The following is a 20,734-nucleotide window of genomic DNA, read 5'->3' as shown; positions in this document are numbered from 1 at the left end:
CAACGGGCAGTACGAACCTGGGGGAGACAGGTCTTTCTTCATCCTCTTCAACTTCTTGGCCTTCTTCCTGCCCTCCGAGAGTGCCTCTGTGCTGGGCTCCGTCGGCTCCAGGTCAGCGTCCGAGAGCTCCGAGACCCTAGCCTCCGAGTCTGCCTCGGCCAGGCTGGGACTCACGGTCCTCTTTTCTCCCGAGCCGGGCACTGTGAGGCTGCAGAGCAAACAGAGAACAGCAAGAAGAGAATGAGGAGGAGCAGGAAGATGCGCCCGAGCACAGGGTGGACAAACTCAGGGCATCCTCCCGCAGGCCATGGTCCTGACTGGGAAGTGGGGGCCAGCCTCCGACACGGAGCAAGTTCTGAATCGGGCTCCTGCACCCACAGCTGACCTCTGCCCTGGAGGGGACAAGCCTCAAAGAGAGGGGCCAGGAGATGGTACAGGGGTGAGACCCATGCTGAGCACACACCCTACCCGGGTTGAGTCCCCCAAGCACTGCCCAGGAGATCTGGGCAATGCCCAACACTGCAGGACCGAGTAGCACCCATCCTTGCCCGGGCCCTAGCACTGACTGTTAGCCTGGATGGCCAAGAATCACCAGTGGGGCCTCAGAGCCTTCTGAGCACTGTCCGGGTGCCCCCATACATGCTTTTTTGGGGGGGAGGGAAGGGCTGCTACTGTAAGAGATGAGTAGGAGGGACAAGCAGGGGCACTGAACCCCAATGACCATCCTCATGACGTCAGCCCAGGGGCAGCACCGTCATCTTTGTAGACGCAGCAGAACTGAGGTATCCTTACCACTGTCCACATCCCCTGGCTCAGACATTTGAACGAACTTCCAGGGCAGATCCCCCCAAAATGAAACTCAAAGTTCTCCTGTTTTCAAGAAGGTGATATGTGCTACAGTCACCATGAAACCTGGCTTCCACGGGAAAGCGCTATACAATCTGCCATGTTGGATCAGACCATGTTCTGATTTCTCCTTCAAACAACAAAATAAACAATTCCCCGAAATACAACTTGGTAAAAACAGAGATCATATGACCAGTGTGAAGTCTGTCTCCTCTAAATGGGTCCCATAAATCAATTTTTTCTTAAATTAGTTTGCCCAGGTTATGAAATCATTAAAAGGGTAAAGGTAAAGGCCCTCCCGTTGATCGTCGATTTGCTCGAGCGGGCCCAGTAACGTCTCCATTGGAGACTTTGTTGTTACTGTGTCTGGCATATCGAATACTCTCGGTAGCTTGCCGGGCTCTCCGAGAGGAGCGCAGGAATCGAACTCGGGCCGGCCATGTTGGCCGCGTGTAAGGCGAACGCCCTACCCGCTGCGCAGCAGGTAGGGTATTTGCCTTGCACACGGCCGACCCGGGTTCGATTCCCAGCATCCCATATGGTCCCCTGAGCACAGCAAGGGGTGATTCCTGAGTGCAGAGCCAGGAGGAACCCCTGCGCATTGCCGGGTGTGAAAATGAAATCATTAAGGAAGAAAAAAAGAAACCAAGTCACTCTACTTGGCAGGGGAGGGGTGGGTGTGAGAGGCAGAGAGAACTGGGATGTCCTCGTTCAGCTCTCCGAGGAGGCGACCCTGGGCTGCTGCCCACCCACTCACGCCTCACATCCCTGGACGTCACCCAGACAACTGCTTCCCTGGATGAGTCTCAGCACCAGCGGTCAGGGTCAGCTCAGGGACCCAAGGCTGCAGGTTTCCCGGCCGTCTTTTCTCCAGCCACTGTCACAGAAAAGCTTCCTGTTTTACTAAAGGATATGAAGAAGAGACGGGGGGAGACAGTACAGCGGGGAGGGCGTTTGCCTTGCACGCAGCTGACCCAGGTTTGATCCCCAGAGCACTGCCAGGAGTGATTCCTGAGTCAGAGCCAGGAGGAAAGGAAGAAACCCTGTGCAATGCTGGGTGTGACCCAAAAGAAAAAAATATATATATAGGCGACCCTTTGGGAGGCATTAAAATTTATGTTACTGTTTACCATTTAAAATGGACAAAAAACTTTATAAAGTCCTTTCAGGTGTGTGTGATTTGTGTGTGTGGTGGAGCTGGGAGGGTCACATCCGTGGGATTCAGAGGCTACTCCAAATTCTATACCTGGGGGCGGGGGGGGGGGTGGGTGTGTGTCCCTCCTGTGGTGGTTGGGGATCAAACCCAGGTGTTGGCATGCAAAACCCACACTTAGCCCGACACAGTAATTTCTTTTTTAAAGACTGAAACATTTAAGTCTTTTTTAAAAAAAATATGTATTTTAAAAACTTTAACGGATAGGAGTCACAAGGACCCACTTTTCTGTTACTTAGGGAAAAGAGGGCTGAACATCCCTTTGTTGTAAAATCTGGGAGTTGGTATAAGTTCTGAGATGGTTATGTTCAATGAAGACACAGCTGAAACCGCTGTCATTCAAGATGTGTCCAGAAATACAAAGTCCAGAAATAGCCCCGATTTCTTCGGAAACTGAGTGGGGGGTAAAGCTGCTGTCCGTGATGAGAAAAACGGGCTTTAGGCCAGGGTTGCAGCCTCAGGGAGATCACTCGCCATGGATGTGTGGGGCCTCAAGTTTGACCTCAACACCACCCCCAAAAAAAACTGGTTCTGCAGTGCATGCGGCTGATCCAGACTTGATCCCTGGTACCCCATACGGTACCCATAATAGTCCCGCCAGGAGTGATCCCTGAGCACAGAGCCAGGAGTGGCCTCGAGCGCCACTAAGAGAACCAAAAGGCAAAGCGAAACCAAAGCACAAGAAAACTGGTGCTGGCACAACTAGAGAAGCGTAAGATGCAGCCGACCCTCACCCCACATCAAAGGACGCGGATCAAATATCTCAACGAAAAACGTTAAGTAACAGAGGGAGACACAGGTGAATTTTTCTGAGACCTAGGTGCTGAAAAAGGCCTACCATTTAAAAAAAAAGAAAACCTACATATTCGGCCTTATGGAAGCAGACGCAGAGATGCACGGCTCCTGCACGTCTCTGAGGCTCAGGAGACATGACTGTCCTTTAGCTACTGCGTTGAGCTTTCTGGTGCTCAGTGTCCTGCCATGGCCGAGGGAAACTCCTCAGGCTGGCTCCTGGGCCCTGCCATGGAACCAACGAGTCTCTGTCAAGATCCAGTAGACAGGAGAGAGGGAGGCTGACTACGGAACGGCAAAGCTGAAAACAGACCGGGATGGAGAGACAGAAACAGAGAGGGAGGGAGGGGAGAGAGGAGAGAGAGGGAGAAGTAGAGGGAGAGAGAGGGAGAGACAGGGCAAGGAAAGAGAAGAGGGGAGAGGAGAGGGAGAGGAAGAGGAGAGGGAGAGAGAAGGAGAGAGGGAGACAGAGACAGAGAGAGAGGAGAGAGAGCGAGAGTGAGCCAGCCGATGCTGGAACACATCCCGTGGCAACCAGCAAATCCAGCGCGGCTGAGGGGAACCTGCAGAGCCCCACATCCGCTGAGAGTGTCTGTCAGTGTTCTTCACGTCACACAGGAAGCCGCCCTGAAGTCGGTTATGAAGAAACATTGGGCAAACCTAATAAAGAGCTTTTTGGGGGGGGGAGGCAAGGGGGTGGCGGTTTCGGTGTTCTTCAAACATTGTCAGAGTCCGAAGAGCAAGATCACAGACTGGGTCTTGTCCCAGGGGGAACGCTCTAACCAGCACACTGGATCTGGTACCAGAACCGGGATGTGGAGTACAAAGCCAGGATGGAGGCGCCTACAGGCCTGCAAGAGGGTGTCTTTGGGAGAGCGGTCAGGGACAGAGTTCCCCAATGCCGGCAACTTCCTCTCCAACATTTTGGGGGGCGGGGGAGGGTAATGTAGCTGAGAAAGAGTCCCCTCACCCCCTACCTTCCTGTGGGCAGGAGCGTAAAGAGCAAAAACCAAATGGGGAAAATGACAAATCTCACGAAAGAGCGTAACAGACCACGAGTGCATCCCCGAATGCAGACTGCAGAGTTCTTTATAATAATCCGTGCCATTTTTAACGTTTGAAATGATTTCCAAATTGAAAGTCCCCCAGGCCCCCAAATTACTGGGATACTCAAGAAGCACAATGCGTGACAAGGAAAAGCCCATTTCGTCGGAAATTTCTTTCCTGCTTGTTTTTGGGGTCATGCCTGGCAGTGCTCAGGGCTGACTCCTGGCTCTGTGCTCAGAGATCACTCTGGCGTGGCTTGTGGGGCTGTGAGGACCAGGGATCGAACCCAGGGTAAAGGCGTGCAAGGCCAAGTGCTTACCCGCTGCACTCTCAATTTTTAATATATTTTATTTTCATAAAGGAGTTCACAATCGTTCACCATAGATAACATGCAAACACCAATCCCACCACAATAAGAGGGAAGTGTGTGAAGGCTGTTGTGTTTCATGCCGGAGCCATTTAAGCCCGAATATAAGAGAATACAAGCAAGTATATTTAAAAAAAAAAATGTGTGCTACTAAGTAAGTGGGGCTGGAGTGATAGCACAGCGGTAGGGCGTTCGCCTTACAAGCGGCCAACATGGCCGACCCGAGTTCGATTCCTCCGCCCCTCTCGGAGAGCCCGGCAAGCTACCGAGAGTATTCGATATGCCAGACACAGTAACAACAAAGTCTCCAATGGAGACGTTACTGGGCCCGCTCGAGCAAATCGACGATCAACGGGAGGGCCTTTACCTTTTACCTTTTACTAAGTAAGTGGGCTAGAGTATAAGAGGTTGCTCCAGGAAGTACCGCGTTGCTTTCTTCTGGGAGCTTTAGTTTACAGTCTCTGGACCTTGGCTGTTGATGGACTACATGACGCTGGGAGCAGTTGGCGGGTGTGGCTGCCGAACTACCGGACAACTGGGGAGCTGGGGGGAGGAGGCCCAGTCCCGATCTGCCCACTGCACTCTCTCTTCGTGAGCAAATTTCATATCTCCCCCAGGACACAGTCTCAAGGTGAAATGTGAGGACAGTCACAGGCACGGCACATGCTGAGCCAAGGGGAAGCCATCAGGACCACGAGTGAAACGTCTCTTGAACACGACAGCATCTGTTTCAGGCTGTGAAGGCAGAATCTGTCCCTGTTCACTGTGCAGGGCCTGAGCCTACCAAGGCCTTGGGCAGCTGCTCCCCTCATTCAACCAACACAGCAACACAGCGCGAGTTCCCGCAGGCGGCCCTGTCCACCCCACACCCACAGCCTGCTCCCTGCACTCCCAAGGCTGCCAGTGCAGCGCCTCCCTCTCCCCCGGCCTTCCAGGCCTCTCTTTCTTACCCTACTCTGTTCTAAACTGTTCGAAATCTTTTGTTTGTTTTTGGGTCACACTCATTGATGCTGCGGGGTCACCCCTGGTAGTGCTCAGGGGACCCTAGGGGATGTGGGAGATCAAATCTGGGTTGGCCATATGCCCTCCCGACTGTACTGTCGCTCCGGTCTCTCTTGCCCCAGACTCTAAAACAGGATCCTCACGGGGCTGTCACCCCAATCGCCCTTTTCCTTCTTCCAAAGCAAAGATCAGACCTAGAACTCAAAATAAAAAAGCGGAACACCCCAATCACCCCCACCCCAAACAAACCCAGAACTTTTTGTCTTTTGGGGTCACACCTGGCAATGCTTAGAGTTTACTCTTGGCTCTGCACTCAGGAATCACTCCCGGCAGTGCTGGGGAGACCATACAGGATGCTGGGGATCGAACCCGGGTCAGTCTCATGCAGGGCCAACGCCCTCCCCGCTGTCCTATCACTCTGGCCCCATGCTAGTCATCTTCTCAGGAATACACTTGCAGACGCCAACTTGAGGTTTGGTGGCTACATGTACATTTGCTTTGAGGGATCATTAAGCATTTACTACAGAGGGACCACATTTTACACAGCAAATGTCAACATGGATTCTGACGCTCTCCATATGAAACGCTTCCACGGCATGGGACCGACTGCTTGAACTTGCACATGAATTGCAGGTGAGAGGTTTGCTGGCACTGGGTGGGCTACGCTGTTTCGACCCTCAACCCGTTCCTGTGCTACTTATGGCCCACGGGACCCACCAATCCACAAGGTCCCTTTCTTGGAGCGCTGGAGAGACCACAGGGCCTCAAACACCATTCCGGGACATTGTCTCTGGAACATTCTTCCTGAGGGGCCGGAGAGACAGGACAGTGGGGAAGGCGCTTGTCAAGACTGACCCAGATTCTATTTCCGACAGCCGATCATAGGGGTCCACCCTGAGGCCCCCAGGAGTGACCCCTGAGTGCAGAGCCAGGAGTAAGCCCTGAGCACTGCCAGGTGTGACCCCAAAACAAAACAAACAAAAACAAAAGCAAAGCTATCATTAAATAAAGTACATCTGCGTGAGAGCTAAATAGTGATAAAGAATATCTCAGTACAGTGTGTGTGTGTGTGTGTGTGTGTGCGCGCGCACGCATGTGTGTCCGAAGGGGACTGAGGGGACAGGGTAAGACATCTAACGTATGAAAGTGTTATGTGAGGATGTTCCTGGCTCTACACACAAATCTGGGACCTGAGAGAGAACACACAGGTTAAGTCTTGCAATGGCCAATTCTCACTGGATCCTTCAATTCCTGGAGCTACATCAGGTCCCCGGACCACTGCCAGACTGATCCCTGGGCAGCGCCAGGGAAAATAAAAAGACAAAAACAAAAGCAAAAATCAGAACAACAGTAACAAAAACAACTGCCAACTGCATGCAAAGCAAAGCTGATCCATAAAAATGAGACAAGCCAAAACGGGAGACGAAGCTGGTTCCAGGCGACAAGAATCCCCGGCACTCAATCAAAAACATCTTTAACGAGAACCTGAAGACCCGAAACCCTCCCGTACTGTGAAGTCACTTTACTTCAGCATGAACCGGCGGACAGTGTAGACAAAACTGCACGAATTCTAATTCCTAAAGTAAGACCCTGATTGGAGCGAATGTGGGGACTCCTGGCACTTCCAGAGGCTGGGAGGAAGTCAACTTTCCCCGAAAATTTTACCTTTGGCTCTGAGGAAGGGATTTATGGATCAAAGCAGCAGTAACATAACCAAAGTTGCTGGGTGTGGCTGAAGGAGGTAGGGAGGGAATGGTGGGAAGGGGATGGAAACACACACACACACACACACACACACACACACAACCCCCCCCCCCCCCCAGTTCAGCAAGTCTTGAAAACAAAGTGCCACGGACACATTCCAGGCCCTTCAGCAGGAATGAGGGAACGTGCGTATCTGTCGAGGAAAGGCTTAAACTTCTTGGCCAGGACCCGGGGAGCAGGGCCGGAGGCAGCAGAGGCCAGGGCTCAGCAGAGTGCGGAGATAATGAAAGGGAAGGGGCCGAGGCACTGCAGAAAGGAGGGAAGGGAATCCCACAGCCGTGGAGGAAGCACCGACTCTGCCTCACAGAGGGGCCCTGCACAGCCTCAGCCAGTGCCAGGCCCCAGAGCCCTGAAAGGAGTGGGTGATAAGGACCCCAGGGAGGGGCCCCCAAATCCCCCAGGGCCCCAGGAGCTTTAGTCTCTGGAGAAACTGACCCCCGCTTCAGGAACAGTCCCCAGGGCCGGTGGTGCAGGGGATCAAACTCAGGCTGGCAGCTGAGCTAGGAGGAGCAGTGGGTTAAAAGTGGGGGGCGGGAAGAGGGTGTGAGGATCCTTGTGGGAGGGGGGTAACAGGTGATGGTTGTGCTCTGGGTATAATGTGCACGAGGAACCTGTATGAAAACTATTGTAAGGGGCTGGAGCGATATAGCACAGTGGGGAGGGTGTCTGCCTTGCATGCCGCCAACCCGGGTTCGATTCTCAGTATCCCATAGGGTCCCCCGAGCACTGCCAAGAGTAATTTCTGAGTTCAGAGCCAGGAAGAACCCCGGAGCATCGCCGGTTTGACCCAAAAAGCAATAAATAAATAAATTAATAAATAAGTATTGCAAATCTAGACCCTCAATAACTTAAAAAACTACAACAACAACAACAAAATGAAACCCCAGTTGACGGCAGGCAAAGCAAACACCCCAGCTGTTGCAGGACTGTTCAGGCCCCAGAACAGACCTTCCTGCTGGACACCAGGTCCAGGAGAGGAGAGCGGAAGTGAGTGCAGGGACAGCTACTGGGGGAGAGGAATGATGGGTGGCTGCCCAGTGCCCAAAGAGCCAACGGCCAGGCTGATTTCCCCCGACTTGCAAATAATACAATGCATCTTCAAAAACAAACACGGACTGGAGTGATAGCACAGCGGGTAGGGCGTTTGCCTTGCACGTGGCCGACCCAGGTTCGATTCCCAGCATCCCATAGGATTCCCCCGAGCACGGCCAGGAGTAATTCCTGAGTGCATGAGCCAGGAGTAACCTCTGTGCATCGCCGAGTGTGACCCAAAAAGTCAAAAAGTCAACCCCTCCCCCACACACAGAGCTCACTCCGGGGCTCAGGGGACCATACAGGGTGCAGGGATCAAACCTGGGCTGGCCACGTGCAAGGTAAGCTTTAGCCCTACCTGCTGTGCTGTCTCTCTGCCCCCCCACCCCCGCATGATTTCCTGGGCACCCACTGGAGTGACCTCCAGGCATTGAGCCGGGAGAGTAATCCCCGAGTTATCACCCAAAGAGAAAAATCAAACCAAAATGCCAAAAGTAAAACCACCGGAGCTAATGTCACACTTCATGCTAAATGTGTCTGTCTAACATCAGGAAGGAGGAGAGGTGCTGCCCAGGTGCTGGCTCTGGCCACTTCTCCTCTTCAACACCAACAACATATTAGGGGCCCCAGCCAGTGAGATAAGGCAAGGGAAAGGAAAGACATTCAGATGCTCTACATGGACAAGGAGAAATCCTAGCCCCCTCATCTGCAGCTGCGTCTAAACCGGAAGTGTCCAACAGTCTGTAAAAAGTCCCTAGGACAAAGAAGTGAACCGAGCAAGGTCCCTGGGTACACGGAGGAAGCACACAAGTCGGTGGCAGATGCTTCTATCAGCACAAGTGACCCTGAGTTAGACTTACACACAGGGGCTGGAGCGATAGCACAGCGGGTGGGCGTTTGCCTTGCACGCAGCCATGTTGGCCGACACAGGTTCGATTCCCAGCACCCCATATGGTCCCCCGAGCACCGCCAGGAGCAATTCCTGAGTGCATGAGCCAGGAGTAACCCCTGAGCATCGCCGGGTGTGACCCAAAAAGCAAAAAAAAAAAAAAAAAAAAACTTACACACAAATCAAAACCTTACAAGCGCATGGAGAAGCCAAACACTCAAAACCAACTCTACTAAAAGTATGTGTGAGACATGGACACCTAAAGCATCCACTTCCTGATGAGCAAAACCAGAGAGAAGCTGAAGAAATGAAAACAGAGGTCGTGTGCTCAGGCTGGAAGATGCAACAATCAAGAGGCTCATTCTCACCTCCAGGGTCTCAGGGCAAGGGTGCGAGCCTCTGAGAAGCAGCAGGAGAGGTGGGGCTGGGAGGGGGGGAAGAGCGATGGGCGGGTCCCTGAGGTGGGGCGGGGGGAGTACCCAGTAGGTCCCTGCAGCAGAGAACGCTGTCCAGTGGCCTTGGGACGGGCAGGTTCTAGCCGGGTCTGCCAGCCGTCAGCTTGCTGCTACCTACTGGGCACCGAGCACAGGCAGCCTTCTCAAGAACCCCACCCCAGCTGCTTCTGCTGGGAGAATGTGCTAGAAGACAAGGTTCTCTCCCCGCCCCCCCCCCCCGACTCTTTCTTTGTGTTTTGTTGTAGTTTTTCTTCTGGGGTCACATCCGGCGATGCTCAGGCCTTACTCCTGGCTCTGTGCTCAGGAATGACTCTTGGTGGTGCCAGGGAACCCTACGGGATGCCAGGAAGGGAGCCTGGGTTTGCAATGTGCAAGACAAAGGCCCTCCCCACAGCGCTCCTATCATTCCATCCTTCCTTTTCGTTTGTGTTTGTTTGGGGCTCACAGTCAGCAGTGCGCAGGGTCACTCCTGGTGGGCTTGGGAGACCCTTCGGAATGCCACGGATCAAACCCGGATTGGCTGTGTACAATCCCCTTAATCATTTATTGGGGGGCTGGGAGGATCCTTCTCAGTGGTGCTCAGGCACCAGGGGCCACCCCTGCCCTCTGCTTGAGCTTGGCCACACTGTGCTGCTCTGACCCCGTGCTGCTGAGGATCACCTGGGTGACACTCGGTGGTACTCAGTCACGCAGTGCCATGGAGAGCAGCAGGGCCTCTCGCACATAACCGGCAGGCGGTGTTCCGGCCCTCAAGGCCACTTCCCAGGGCCCAGCACTTTCCTCCCTCCACCTGGTGCACCCAGGCCACTGGCATCCTTGCCACGTTATTCTCAGCCACTCTTCAGCGATCTCTCAACTGAGAGAACACAAGGGTGTCCCGATCTCCCAGGCCAGGCGAGAGGCACACTCCCCATCACCCATCCAGGCTGACGGACAGAAGGGCTATTTGTTGGCGCTTGTTAACTAGATTTTAAAGCTCCCGGGTTTGATGTCTCTGGAACATTCCATGGTAAAACCAATTTTCCTGGTTAATTATTCCATTTTATTAGTCACTAGATGCTGTAAAATTCTGCATTTTACATGAAATAGACTCTAGTATTATACTGTTTATTTGAATTTCTTAGAATATTCCCTTCAGTGATGACTGAGACAGTCCAGTTTTTTTTTTTTAAAAAAAGGTAACAGAAAGGAGTTGATGAAGGGGGTAAGGGCAACTGAGTGGGGGGCCCTTGTCATTTTCCCTTATTCATTAAAAAAGTAAAAATCCAAGCCACTGTGGACAGACGTGAGGGGTACCAATAACCAGCACAGCTGTAACACAGAATTAGAGCAAAGAGGCCCAAATCGGCTCAGAGCAGGGGGACACAGGCCAGTGGGGAGCCCTGGGCAGGACCCGCATCTGTGATCACGGGTGCTGTGGTACTGAGCCGCCCGGCTCACCTCGCCCACCACGGCCTGACTGCCCTGGCCTTGGGTCCCACTGCCCTCCCCCTACTCGCCCTGCCAGGAGGAGGTCCTCAGCTCCCTCCGCCCACCGCCCCCATCAAAGAAAGGCCAAGGCTGGGTTCGGAGCAGATGTGTGGTGCCAGCTTACTCACACAGGAACATTTCAGTCTTACATTTAAAAAACCTTTTAAAATTTCTCTTATCTGGGGGCCACACCCAGCTGTGCTCAGGCGTCACTCCTGGAGACTCCAGGGACCATATGGGATGCCGGGGATCAAAACTGGGCCAACCACATGCCAGGCAAACGCCCTCCCCACTGGACTGTCCACTCGGGTTCCTTCAATTTGCAGGCCGTGGCGCCACAAATGGAAGGGTTGACAACCCCCCTTCCCACCCAACCAATAAGGCCTGCAACAAATACATGAGTACCTACCACAAAGACGTTGCCAAAGGCCAAGAAGTCGCCCTGCCCCCTCTCAAGACAGAGGCAAAGGTGGAGCTCTGAGGGTCAAGGAAGCACGGCCACAACCCGCACCTCACCCACCATCTGCAGACCCTCAGAGGACCAACCCGGGAGGGGCACGCCTGACCCTGGGCTGTCCTGGGTTCCCTCTGACCATGGAGGGAGCCACAAGGAAGACAGTGGAGAGCAGCACGTGTGTCCACAGTGGATGTCACGGGCTGTGAGAAAGCTCTGTGACATGGCTGGGGCCACGGTCAAGGCCTGGCCAGTCCTGACGCAGAGAAGAAAGCCAGTGTCCGGCCGGCTCTGGACTGGAGTGCCCTGGATGTTGCCAGCAAAACAGGGATCATCTGAAGAGTCCGCTGGCTAATCCTAAACACATTTTCTCCCCATCATAAAAAAAGAAAGATGGGGCCGGAGTGACAGTCCAATGGGGAGGGCATTTGCCTTGCATATGGCCGATTTAGGTTCGACCCCCGGCATCCCATAGGGTCCCCCATCACCTCTAGGGAGTGATCCCTGAGTACAGAGCCAGGAGTCAGCCCTGAGCATCATCGGGTGTGGCCCAAGAACTCCACCTCCCCCAAGAAGAATTAATCATTTAATGCTAATGAATGAATGAATTCGATGACTTACAATTACAAAGTCCCGGAATTAGGGTCAGAGACACAGTCGAGCAGGGAGAGTGCCTGCCATGGACACAGCCAACCCAGGTTTGATCCCTGCACCTCACAGGGTTACCCAGAAGCCCCGCCGGAAGCCATTCCTGAGCAGAGCCAAAAGTCAGCCCTAAGCACCAGGTGTGGTCCAAAGACGAAACAGTTAAGTCTCAGAAATTAAGAAGTGGGGTATTGGCAAAAGAATAGACCTAAAATGAGTGGAGCAGAAGAATTCATAAATAGATAAAAATGAACACGGTCCATTTATTCCTGGCCAAAAAATGCCAAGTAAACTCAATGAGGAAAGAAAAGTCTTCTGACGAAATTTTCTGGGATAAATGAATACCCGAGCCCTGAGCCTCTCATTTTACACACAGAATTAATCTGGAATGGCTTACTTGTAAAAGTTAGCATAATAAACTGTCTGGTAGGGGCTAGAGCAATTGCACAGCGGATAAGAGCTTGTCTTGTACATGGCCAACACAGGTTCCAACCCCGGCATCTCATAGGGTTCCCTGAGCACCTCCAGGAGTGATTCTGAGTGCAGAGCCAGGAGGAACCCCTGACTATCGCTATGTGGCCCCCCAAATCAAATAAACAAACACACTGTCTAGAAGAAAACACTGAAGGAGATAGTTTCAAGTCTGGGGAACGATTTCAAGACACTCAAGGAGGTCCTGGGTTGGGTCCCCAGTATGGCACCCATGCCCCCCCCCCGGGTCACAAGGAGGCATCCAGGTGAGAGCTGGGGTTAACCTCTGACAGCGTATGGACAGTGAGAAGAGAATCTTTTCCCAGCCGGTGGGGCGGAACCCAGGTTACGGTGCTGGTCCAGTCCAGGACACTGGCGGTATGGAGTCGCCTGCAGCTCCGAGCCAGGGACAGACCCCGAGCTCTGCTGAGTGCGGCCCAAGCCCCACCCGGCTCCAGAGCAATGAAAAGGAGCACAGTATTTCTCCCACATCAGACTGCTAACCAGTTCAGGCAGTCGGCCGGACCGCGAGGGCGACCAGGCTGTCCTTCCACCGAACGGGGGGGGGGGGGGGGGGGGGGGGCCCGCATTCACCTGCCGGCGCGGTGCGCGTGGTCCTGCGGGGCGAAGGACAGGCGCTGCGTGTGCAGGCGCTTGCGCTCCGCCTCCTTCCAGCCGTCCTCGGCCCACTTCCTCTTGACCTGCCTCTCCTCCTGCTTCCTGCCCACGTAGTCGGCGTATGTCTGGATCCGGTAGCTTTCGGCGTATCTGCTGGTGTTAACAGCTACGAAGAAAAAGAAAAGGGAGATCCTCAGCAATGAGGAGAGAGACTCACGCCTGGACGGCGGGTTCGGGCCTAAGTGGCCCAGGCCGGGCCCGGCCACTGACCCCAGTGGGAGCTTCTCCAAGCCCAAGTTTCTACAGCGGAAGAAATGAGACCCGCCGCGATGGGACTGGAAGGGCAGCGAGCGGGGAGGGTGTCTGCCTTGCACTTCGTCAACCTAGGTTTCCTGGCATTCCAGAGGGTTCCCTAAGCACCGCCAGGAGTAATCCCTGAGGGCAGAGGCCTCAGGAGCCACCCTTAGCACCGCCCGGTGTGGCCAAAAAGCAGAAAGAAAGAACTCAGCTGTGTGAATAAAACCACTCTTCCAAGTACGTGCAGGTCACAGAAGTGCTTGGAAAAGTGCTCATTCTCAGAGGACAAGAATGGAAAATGGGAAGACCCCGAGGAAAGACCCGCCAGCCCGACTCGTCTCCTCCCAGCAGAAACGGTGGGCAGTGACAGCGCCGTCATTCTCACTGACGGACACCAGGCGACCTGTCCGCCCGCAGGCCTCGCCCCTCTACGCCGCCCCGTCCTCGTGGGCACAAGCAGGGGTGGAGGGGGAGAGGGCGGCCCGCTGGGACGGCCACGTGCTCTGGCCATAGCCCTGGGGCGTAACAGGGTGGTGGTGACGTAGGCGGAGCTGGGACAGGTCACCTGGAAGGCAGGTCCACCCTTCACCTCCAGCCCCCGTGCTGTGCCTCTCCCCCACCACAGATGGCACCATCGTGGCCACGGGCTGGGGCTGGCGCGGGCCATGGACACCGGCTCCTACTCCCTCCTCGGTGCTCAAGGCTAGCCAAGGCCCGATCTGTTTAATCCAGGCAGTGGCCTCGGCTGGAGGGATGGAAGTCTGGCCGCAAAGGTGTGAGGCTGGGGGCCGGCCTGGGAGGGGGGCGGGTCCTATGCGTTTTTACTCTCTCTCTCAGGCCCCCGTCATGCCCACAGACTCTACCTGTACCAGACATGCGACTCTAGGCACCTGGCCACACTTGGAGTCGGTCACAAGGAGCAGGTCGAGTTCCTGGGCACTGCCACTCACTCCGTGTTGGGCGGGCTTTGGGGTCACGCCCCGTGGTACACAAGACTGACTCCTGGCTCCAACTCAGGAATCACTCCTGACTGAGTTCGGGAACCACCGCACGGTACGGGGCACTGAACCCGGCTGGCCCTAGCCACGGCCAGGCCCCGCCCACAGCTCCCTCCCTCTGCGCCTCACCATGTTCCTGGCAGGGTGGCCTCGGCGACAAAGAAGACACGGCAGAACGTGGCAGGAGTCCAGGACCCTTTTTCCCCTTCTTGGGTCACACCCACCGATGCTCGGGTTAGTCCTGGCTCCGCACCCAGGAATCACCCATTGGCGGTACGGGATGCCGGGGACCGAACCCAGGGTGGCTGCACGCAAGGCCGAGGCCTTCCCTGCTGTGCTCCCACTCCAGCCCCGGGCCAGCACACTTGGCTGTCGCACGCCAGAGCCTGACAGCGGTGCTGGGGCTCTGTGCTGGTGAGAAGGCCACGCCTGGTGCGACGCCAGACCTCAAGGTCCTCTGAGCATCCGTGGCCGTGGCCCCCAAGCACTACCGCGTGTGGCTCGGCTCATCCCCTTCTCCCAGAAAGAACCATTGAAGAACAGTGCTGCCAAGGTCCAAAGACTCACAGATACACCTCGAAAGCGACCAACAAGCTGCAGAGATGCCTCCACACCCCACGAGAGGCTGAGTTCATCGGGTGCACCTCGGAGTGGGGCGGTGAGCCCAGCACCCGCCCCAACAGAACCCTGGCAGCCGAACGCCTCCGGAGCCCAATCCCTGCCATGCTCAGGGCTGGTCTTCACAGGTTCGGGATGAGCTTCTAACACAGAGAACGAACCTGCTGAAACCCCAGGTCTGAGGGTTTCGTGATCAAGACCTCCAGGCTCGCCCAGAGTCAGGAACGGGCGACCTCGCCCCATCACCTTATGCCGGGGTGCCTGGCAATCGCGCCCACCCACTCCTCTGGCACCGTGGAAGCGCACTAGCAGCCAGAGTCCAGAGACTCACGAATCTCGGAAAAGAGCCTCACACTGCACAGCACCGATGCCTCCTGACCTCCAAATCATCATCCAGTCAAAATTCAACTCTAGGCCTATCACCCTACTTGAAATCTTAGAACTCATGGCATTTGCAGCCTCGCAACATCTCATACTTCACGTCACTGACGTACCAAGAGTGGCACACCACAATTTGATGGGCTGCAAAGAAGAAGGCGACCGATCTTGATAAAAAATGTTTAAATATATACACACATACATATATAAGCACACAAGGCGCAATCTGTAACAATACACTAGTAATCTCTTATACCAAGGTTTAATAGCTCCAAGTTAAGATACAACAATTTCCACACAATTTCTGCTAAGGAAATTTTTTTTTGGATCATTTAGCAGATGATTCATAACAAGCAATACAAAATAAATTATTTAGGATCTGCCTTTGGGGCAGGCTTGGGTGGTGGTGGGAAAATTTGAAATAATGGTGATGGGAAGGTGTGGGATTGGTGTTGGAATATTGAATGTTAACGTGAACAACTGTATAAAATAAAAAATTTTTAAAAAGCAGAACGCTGCACATCTAGTCGTCCGTAAATCTAGCACCCCATATTCCCAGTACCCCCATAAGTCCAATACCACCACATGTCCAGTACCCCACACACCCAGTACTCCCAGTATGTCCAGTACTCCTGACCTTTAAACCTTTGCTCCAAGTGAGCCAGACTTGCTGAACGCCCCTCAGCATGACTTTACTTCACAGCCCTAAACCGTAAAGTGGGTGCCACCAACCCCTGGGGGACACTGGAGCAATCCACGGAGTGGGGCGGGACCCTTCGGTGGAACGGGGGGGGGGGGGGCAGGTTTGCTGTTTGTTCGTTTAAGGAAGGCAGAGGGAAGGGAGGAGGCACTGAGTCACTGACTTTCTAAGAAGGGGCTGTAGAACAAGTAAATGTGAGAATCTGCCCCAAATGTTTAACCAAACCAAGACAAATAAAGAAGAAAGAATGCCCAACACACACACGAATATGTGTAAGACATGCAATTTTTTACTAAGAAAAATACTGCAACTTTTCAAATATTCGCTCGAATTAAGAGCAAAGAAAGGGGGGAAGGAGGAAGGGGAAAACTCTGAAGACATTCATTTCCAGTTACTCAAGAGTCTCCCAGGGAAGTTTCTAGAACAAGTGCTCCGATGCTCTTACTCACCCTGGGCTGCACAAACGGGCAAGGCAGTGTGTTCTGCACACACACACTCCCCGGGCCCCGGGAACCACGGTCCTTCCTTCAAAATCAGATTCTTTGGGCCTCAAGGCTGACACCAATTTCTCAAAAACGTCTCCACTCAACCACGCCCTTCAGCCAGAGAGCCTGCCAGGAAGCATCCCCGGCCACTGCCAAGGCGTTGGGGGAGAGAAAGAGTCTCCACCCTCAGAAGCTCCCCGCCACAGACCCTCTCCAGGGCGGGCACATTTCGCTCCACAGGCATCCACACCGCAGCCATGGACTGGGCTCAAGTGTCGGCCAAGGAGCATTTCCCAGGTGCTCTCCCCCACCCCCCTGAAAACCCCATCCCTCAACTTGCCAGATTTGCTCTCCGTGCGGGGAGGAGCCTCTCTCTCCGGTTTAATTAGGGCTATCACACCAAAAGAGGCTGGACTTAACAGTCTCCCGGGAAAGGCCAAGGTCTAGATGGAGGGTAAAGCCACCACCAACGAGCCATTTAACAGGACCACCCTGTTCCCAATTTCCCTCTTCTTCCGAGGGACAAATGCTCCAAGCGGCCCCCGATTCGCACTGGAGGCGGTTATCTGCACATGTGTAGCACTGGGATCGCTAAAAAAGAGAGGAGTGACCAGTCCACTTTTCAACACTGGCCATCACATGGCAGTAATTGACCACATGCCTCCGGCCCAGGCAGCTGTGCGGCCTTTCATCTGGAAGCCAAGCTCTGCTCGGAGCCCCCATGGAACCGAAAAATCAGCAAAATGAACTGGCCATCGGCGGTGTCCCCCAGGGACATGGCCAGCTCGCTTGTCGGGAGCAGCGCAGAGCTGGCCCCACGTTTGTCAGGGAAATGATTTCCTGACACCTTTTCCTCTGGAGGACAGACTGTATTCAAGCCGCCGGCCATGCACACTTGTGACGAGTCCTTCCGGAGTCTGTGCATTCGGCACGCACATACATGTACACATGCACACATGCACAGCAGGTACCTTCAGGATACACAGAGGGATACTCTGGCCCTTACAAAGTGGACGAGTGAACGGGAGAAGCCAGGAAGCCTGCCTGAGGTCTGCTGGGAGAGCAAAGTAGCCGCGGCACCGGGTAAGAACCCAGGCGAGAGGCCAGAGTGAAAGGAGAGTGGGAAGGGCACTGGCCTAGCCGGCAGCCGACCTGGGTTCAATCCCCGGCATTCCATATAGTCCCCTGAGCCCACCAAGAGTGATCCCTGAGCACTGCTGGGTGTAGTCCAAATGCCAAAAAACAAACACCAACCCCAAAAAGTCAGGTGGGAATTTTTCTCTCTAATGGAACAGGCCCACACGTCTGCCTTCTACCTGTGTGGAGTCTTCGTGTGCGTATTTAACTGATGATTAGCACATAAAATTCACTCTTTACACTAAGTTTTTCACAACATGTTTGAGATATTTTGAACGTTTTTCCCTGGAAAATGAAGAACTTTCCATTATTGTCCAGATACTATTCATAGACAAGATATACTTTATAGACAAGACTTAGCCTGAGATACAAATTTATTCTTTAAAATAAAAGTTTTGGGTTTTTCGTTTGTTTCTGGGCCACACCCAGCTGTGCTCAGGGCTCAGGGATCCAACCTGGGTTGGCCACACGCAAGGCAAGCGCCCTGTGGCAGCCTAAATAAACACATGAAGTTTCCACACGGGTACGAGGCAGACGTGTGGGGAATCAGAGAAAATCAGAAAATCAGAGAAAAATTCCTCCTGGCTTTTTTGGGTTGTTTTTGGTTTTCGGGCTATCCCCAACAGTGCCCAGGACTTACTCTTGGCTCTGGGCTCAGGGGAGTTGCCTGCTATCTGGTACCAGTATAAATTTCTTTTTAAGTCGATGCACAGACTTAATGCGATTGATTTAAAATAATAATAATTAAAAAAACAACAGAAAAGAAACAACATCCCAGTGTTTTGAGGCCTGGAGGGCGTGGCTCGGCAGTGAAGCACGTGCTGTGATGTACGTGTCCTTCATTCAATCCCCAACACCACAAAGCGAACACACACACTTGCAATATTTCAGTAAAGTATTAAAAACATTTGGAGCCCAAGAGATAGTAGAAAGATTAAGGAGCTTGCCTGGCATGCGTCTCTGGCTGCAACTGAGGCTCAAATCCTGGCACCAAGAAACCCTGAGCACAGAGCCAGGAGTGGTCCGTGAGCACTGCAAGGTGTGCCCCCCCCCCCCCACAAAAAAACACAAAACACTAGAAATCTTTAATGAAAAGCACTCAACAGAAAACAAATGGCAAGAAATCCCTTTCCTATCAGGAGGGGCAAGACAGAAGCAGCAGGCATAAATACAAGTTTCAAAAAGGCTGAGAGAGGGGCAGACAGTGCGACAGTGGTCCCAAGTTCCCACAAACAAGACACCCATGGTCCAAAGCCCTTAAAGAATGCGGGGACAAAAAGGAGTCAAGGTGCCTGCTCTGCTTATGATTCAACTGTCCTGGCCCAGTCCCTGGCAGTGCATAGAGTATCTGAGGGAGGGAAGGAGGGGAAGAAGGAAGGGAGGGAGGGAGGGAGGGAGGGAAGGAGGGAGGGAGGGAGGAGAAAAGGAAGGAAAGAAAGGAACGAGAGAGGGAGGAAGGGATGGAAGGATCACTACCGAACGTGACTGCCCAGACCAGCCTGTGTCTGGGGAGACGGGTCCTTTTTCGCCTTTCTTTTCATGGTTCTTAGCTGAGAGATCAATGAAAAATAAACAAGCTTTCATTGATTGCGTCCTTGCCACATACCAAGGGCTACACTAACAGATTTGCCAGCAGATGTATGTGTTCATCTACTCACCCATACACTGGCTGTGACTACCGACACTGACATATTTCATCCTCATTTGTTCATTCATTCATCTGCCCATTCATTCGTGGACAAATGTGCCACCTCTCAAGACCAGGCACCCAGGGACGATGAGAGGGACCCCGAGACACAGCCCTCGCATTTACCAGGGACAGGCCCTGGGGGTGAGCTGGGCATTGGGGAAGGAGGAACGCTCTGGGCACCGGGGAAGGTGGAATGTTCTGGAATTTCCAGGGCAGAGCTGACCAAAGCAGAGACAGGGGAATCATGACCCCAGAGGAGACACGGAGTCTTTCCTGAGATGCGGGAGGGCAGGTGACAGAGTTAAAAATATCGGGGGCTGGGTGGAGTTGTGGGGAGCAGGGGTGTACCTCAGGCTGAGGGAACACAAAGCAACGATTCTGGAGGGAGAAGCCTTGGGTGAGAGCCCAGGGGGAGAGACCAACAGACGTGTCATGAGGGACAGCGGCTCGAGGGGCTGCTCCACAAGGTCGCTCTGCCGGGAGGGAAGAGGACCCGAGAAGAAACTGAGTCCACTTTGTTCCGTCTGGGGTCTCACAAGCAGTGAGGCTTGGCGGTGCTGGTGGGGCAGGAAGAGTGTGAGAGCTGGCACGGAACTCCCTGGTCTGAGCTGTCAGCTGGCCGCTACCTGCCTATTCTCAGAGGGCGTTTCTGGTGGCAGCAGGGACCGAACCTGGACTAACTGTGGCCCAGCAAGCGATCTAACCACTGTACCATCTCTCTGACCTGTGAAACAAACCTTCTGCTGTTTTGGGCCACACCTGGTGGTGCTCGGGGCTTACTCCTGCCAACGCCAGGGTCAAACCTGGGTACCAGGGAAGCACTCCGCCTGCGGTATTATCCTCTGGTCCAAGAAACTTTTGGACGCTTTGGGCTTTCGGGGTCACACCTGGCGATGCTCAAGGGTCACTCCCGCTCTGCACTCGGGAATTACTCCGGGCAGTGCTCAGGAGACTGTATGGGATGCCGGGAATCACCTAGGTCGGACATGTGCAAGGCAAGTATGCTACCTGCTATGCTCTCGCTCCCCACGCTCAAACACTCTTAATGGAAGCCTGAGAAACGGCAGCCCCGGACCATCCTACAGATGGGGCAAAGAGCCAGCAGGGAGTTTGGGATGCTCTCGGGACCAGCCTAGGAACCTCAGTGCTCTGGAGCGGGACGAGAGATGGGGTGAACCTCCAGAGGCCTCGCCGGTGAGAGATTCCAGCGGGGGTTAGAGCCCGGGTGCCACAGGGACCTCCCTAAATGCAATGGGAGGAGAGCGCAGGTCCAAGAGAGCGGGCAGAGCAGGGAGGTGAAGGCACACTCTGGACTGCAAAGACAGGCTGGGAGGGCCTGGGCCGCTCGGGCTGCTGGGGTTCCATC

At 54.0% G+C, this 20,734-nt stretch overlaps 1 protein-coding gene across 1 annotated transcript in view; it reads right to left on the bottom strand.

Moving 5' to 3' along the window:
• The window catches only part of PARN (poly(A)-specific ribonuclease), a 114,406-nt gene that overhangs the window by 5,201 nt on the left and 88,471 nt on the right, over positions 1–20,734 (bottom strand). Inside the window, exons 22-23 of the mRNA XM_056122375.1 lie at positions 13,042–13,231; positions 18–208 (exon numbers count right to left, since the gene is read on the bottom strand). Of these exons, the coding sequence (XP_055978350.1) occupies positions 18–208; positions 13,042–13,231 (381 nt within the window). The remainder of the gene's footprint in view (positions 1–17; positions 209–13,041; positions 13,232–20,734) is intronic.

Source organism: Sorex fumeus, unplaced genomic scaffold, assembly GCF_029834395.1.
Source record: "Sorex fumeus unplaced genomic scaffold, SorFum_2.1 ptg000045l, whole genome shotgun sequence".
Taxonomy (NCBI): domain Eukaryota; kingdom Metazoa; phylum Chordata; class Mammalia; order Eulipotyphla; family Soricidae; genus Sorex; species Sorex fumeus.
Note: the sequence above shows the minus strand (reverse complement) of the source record. Positions and strands in the feature narration are given on the sequence as shown.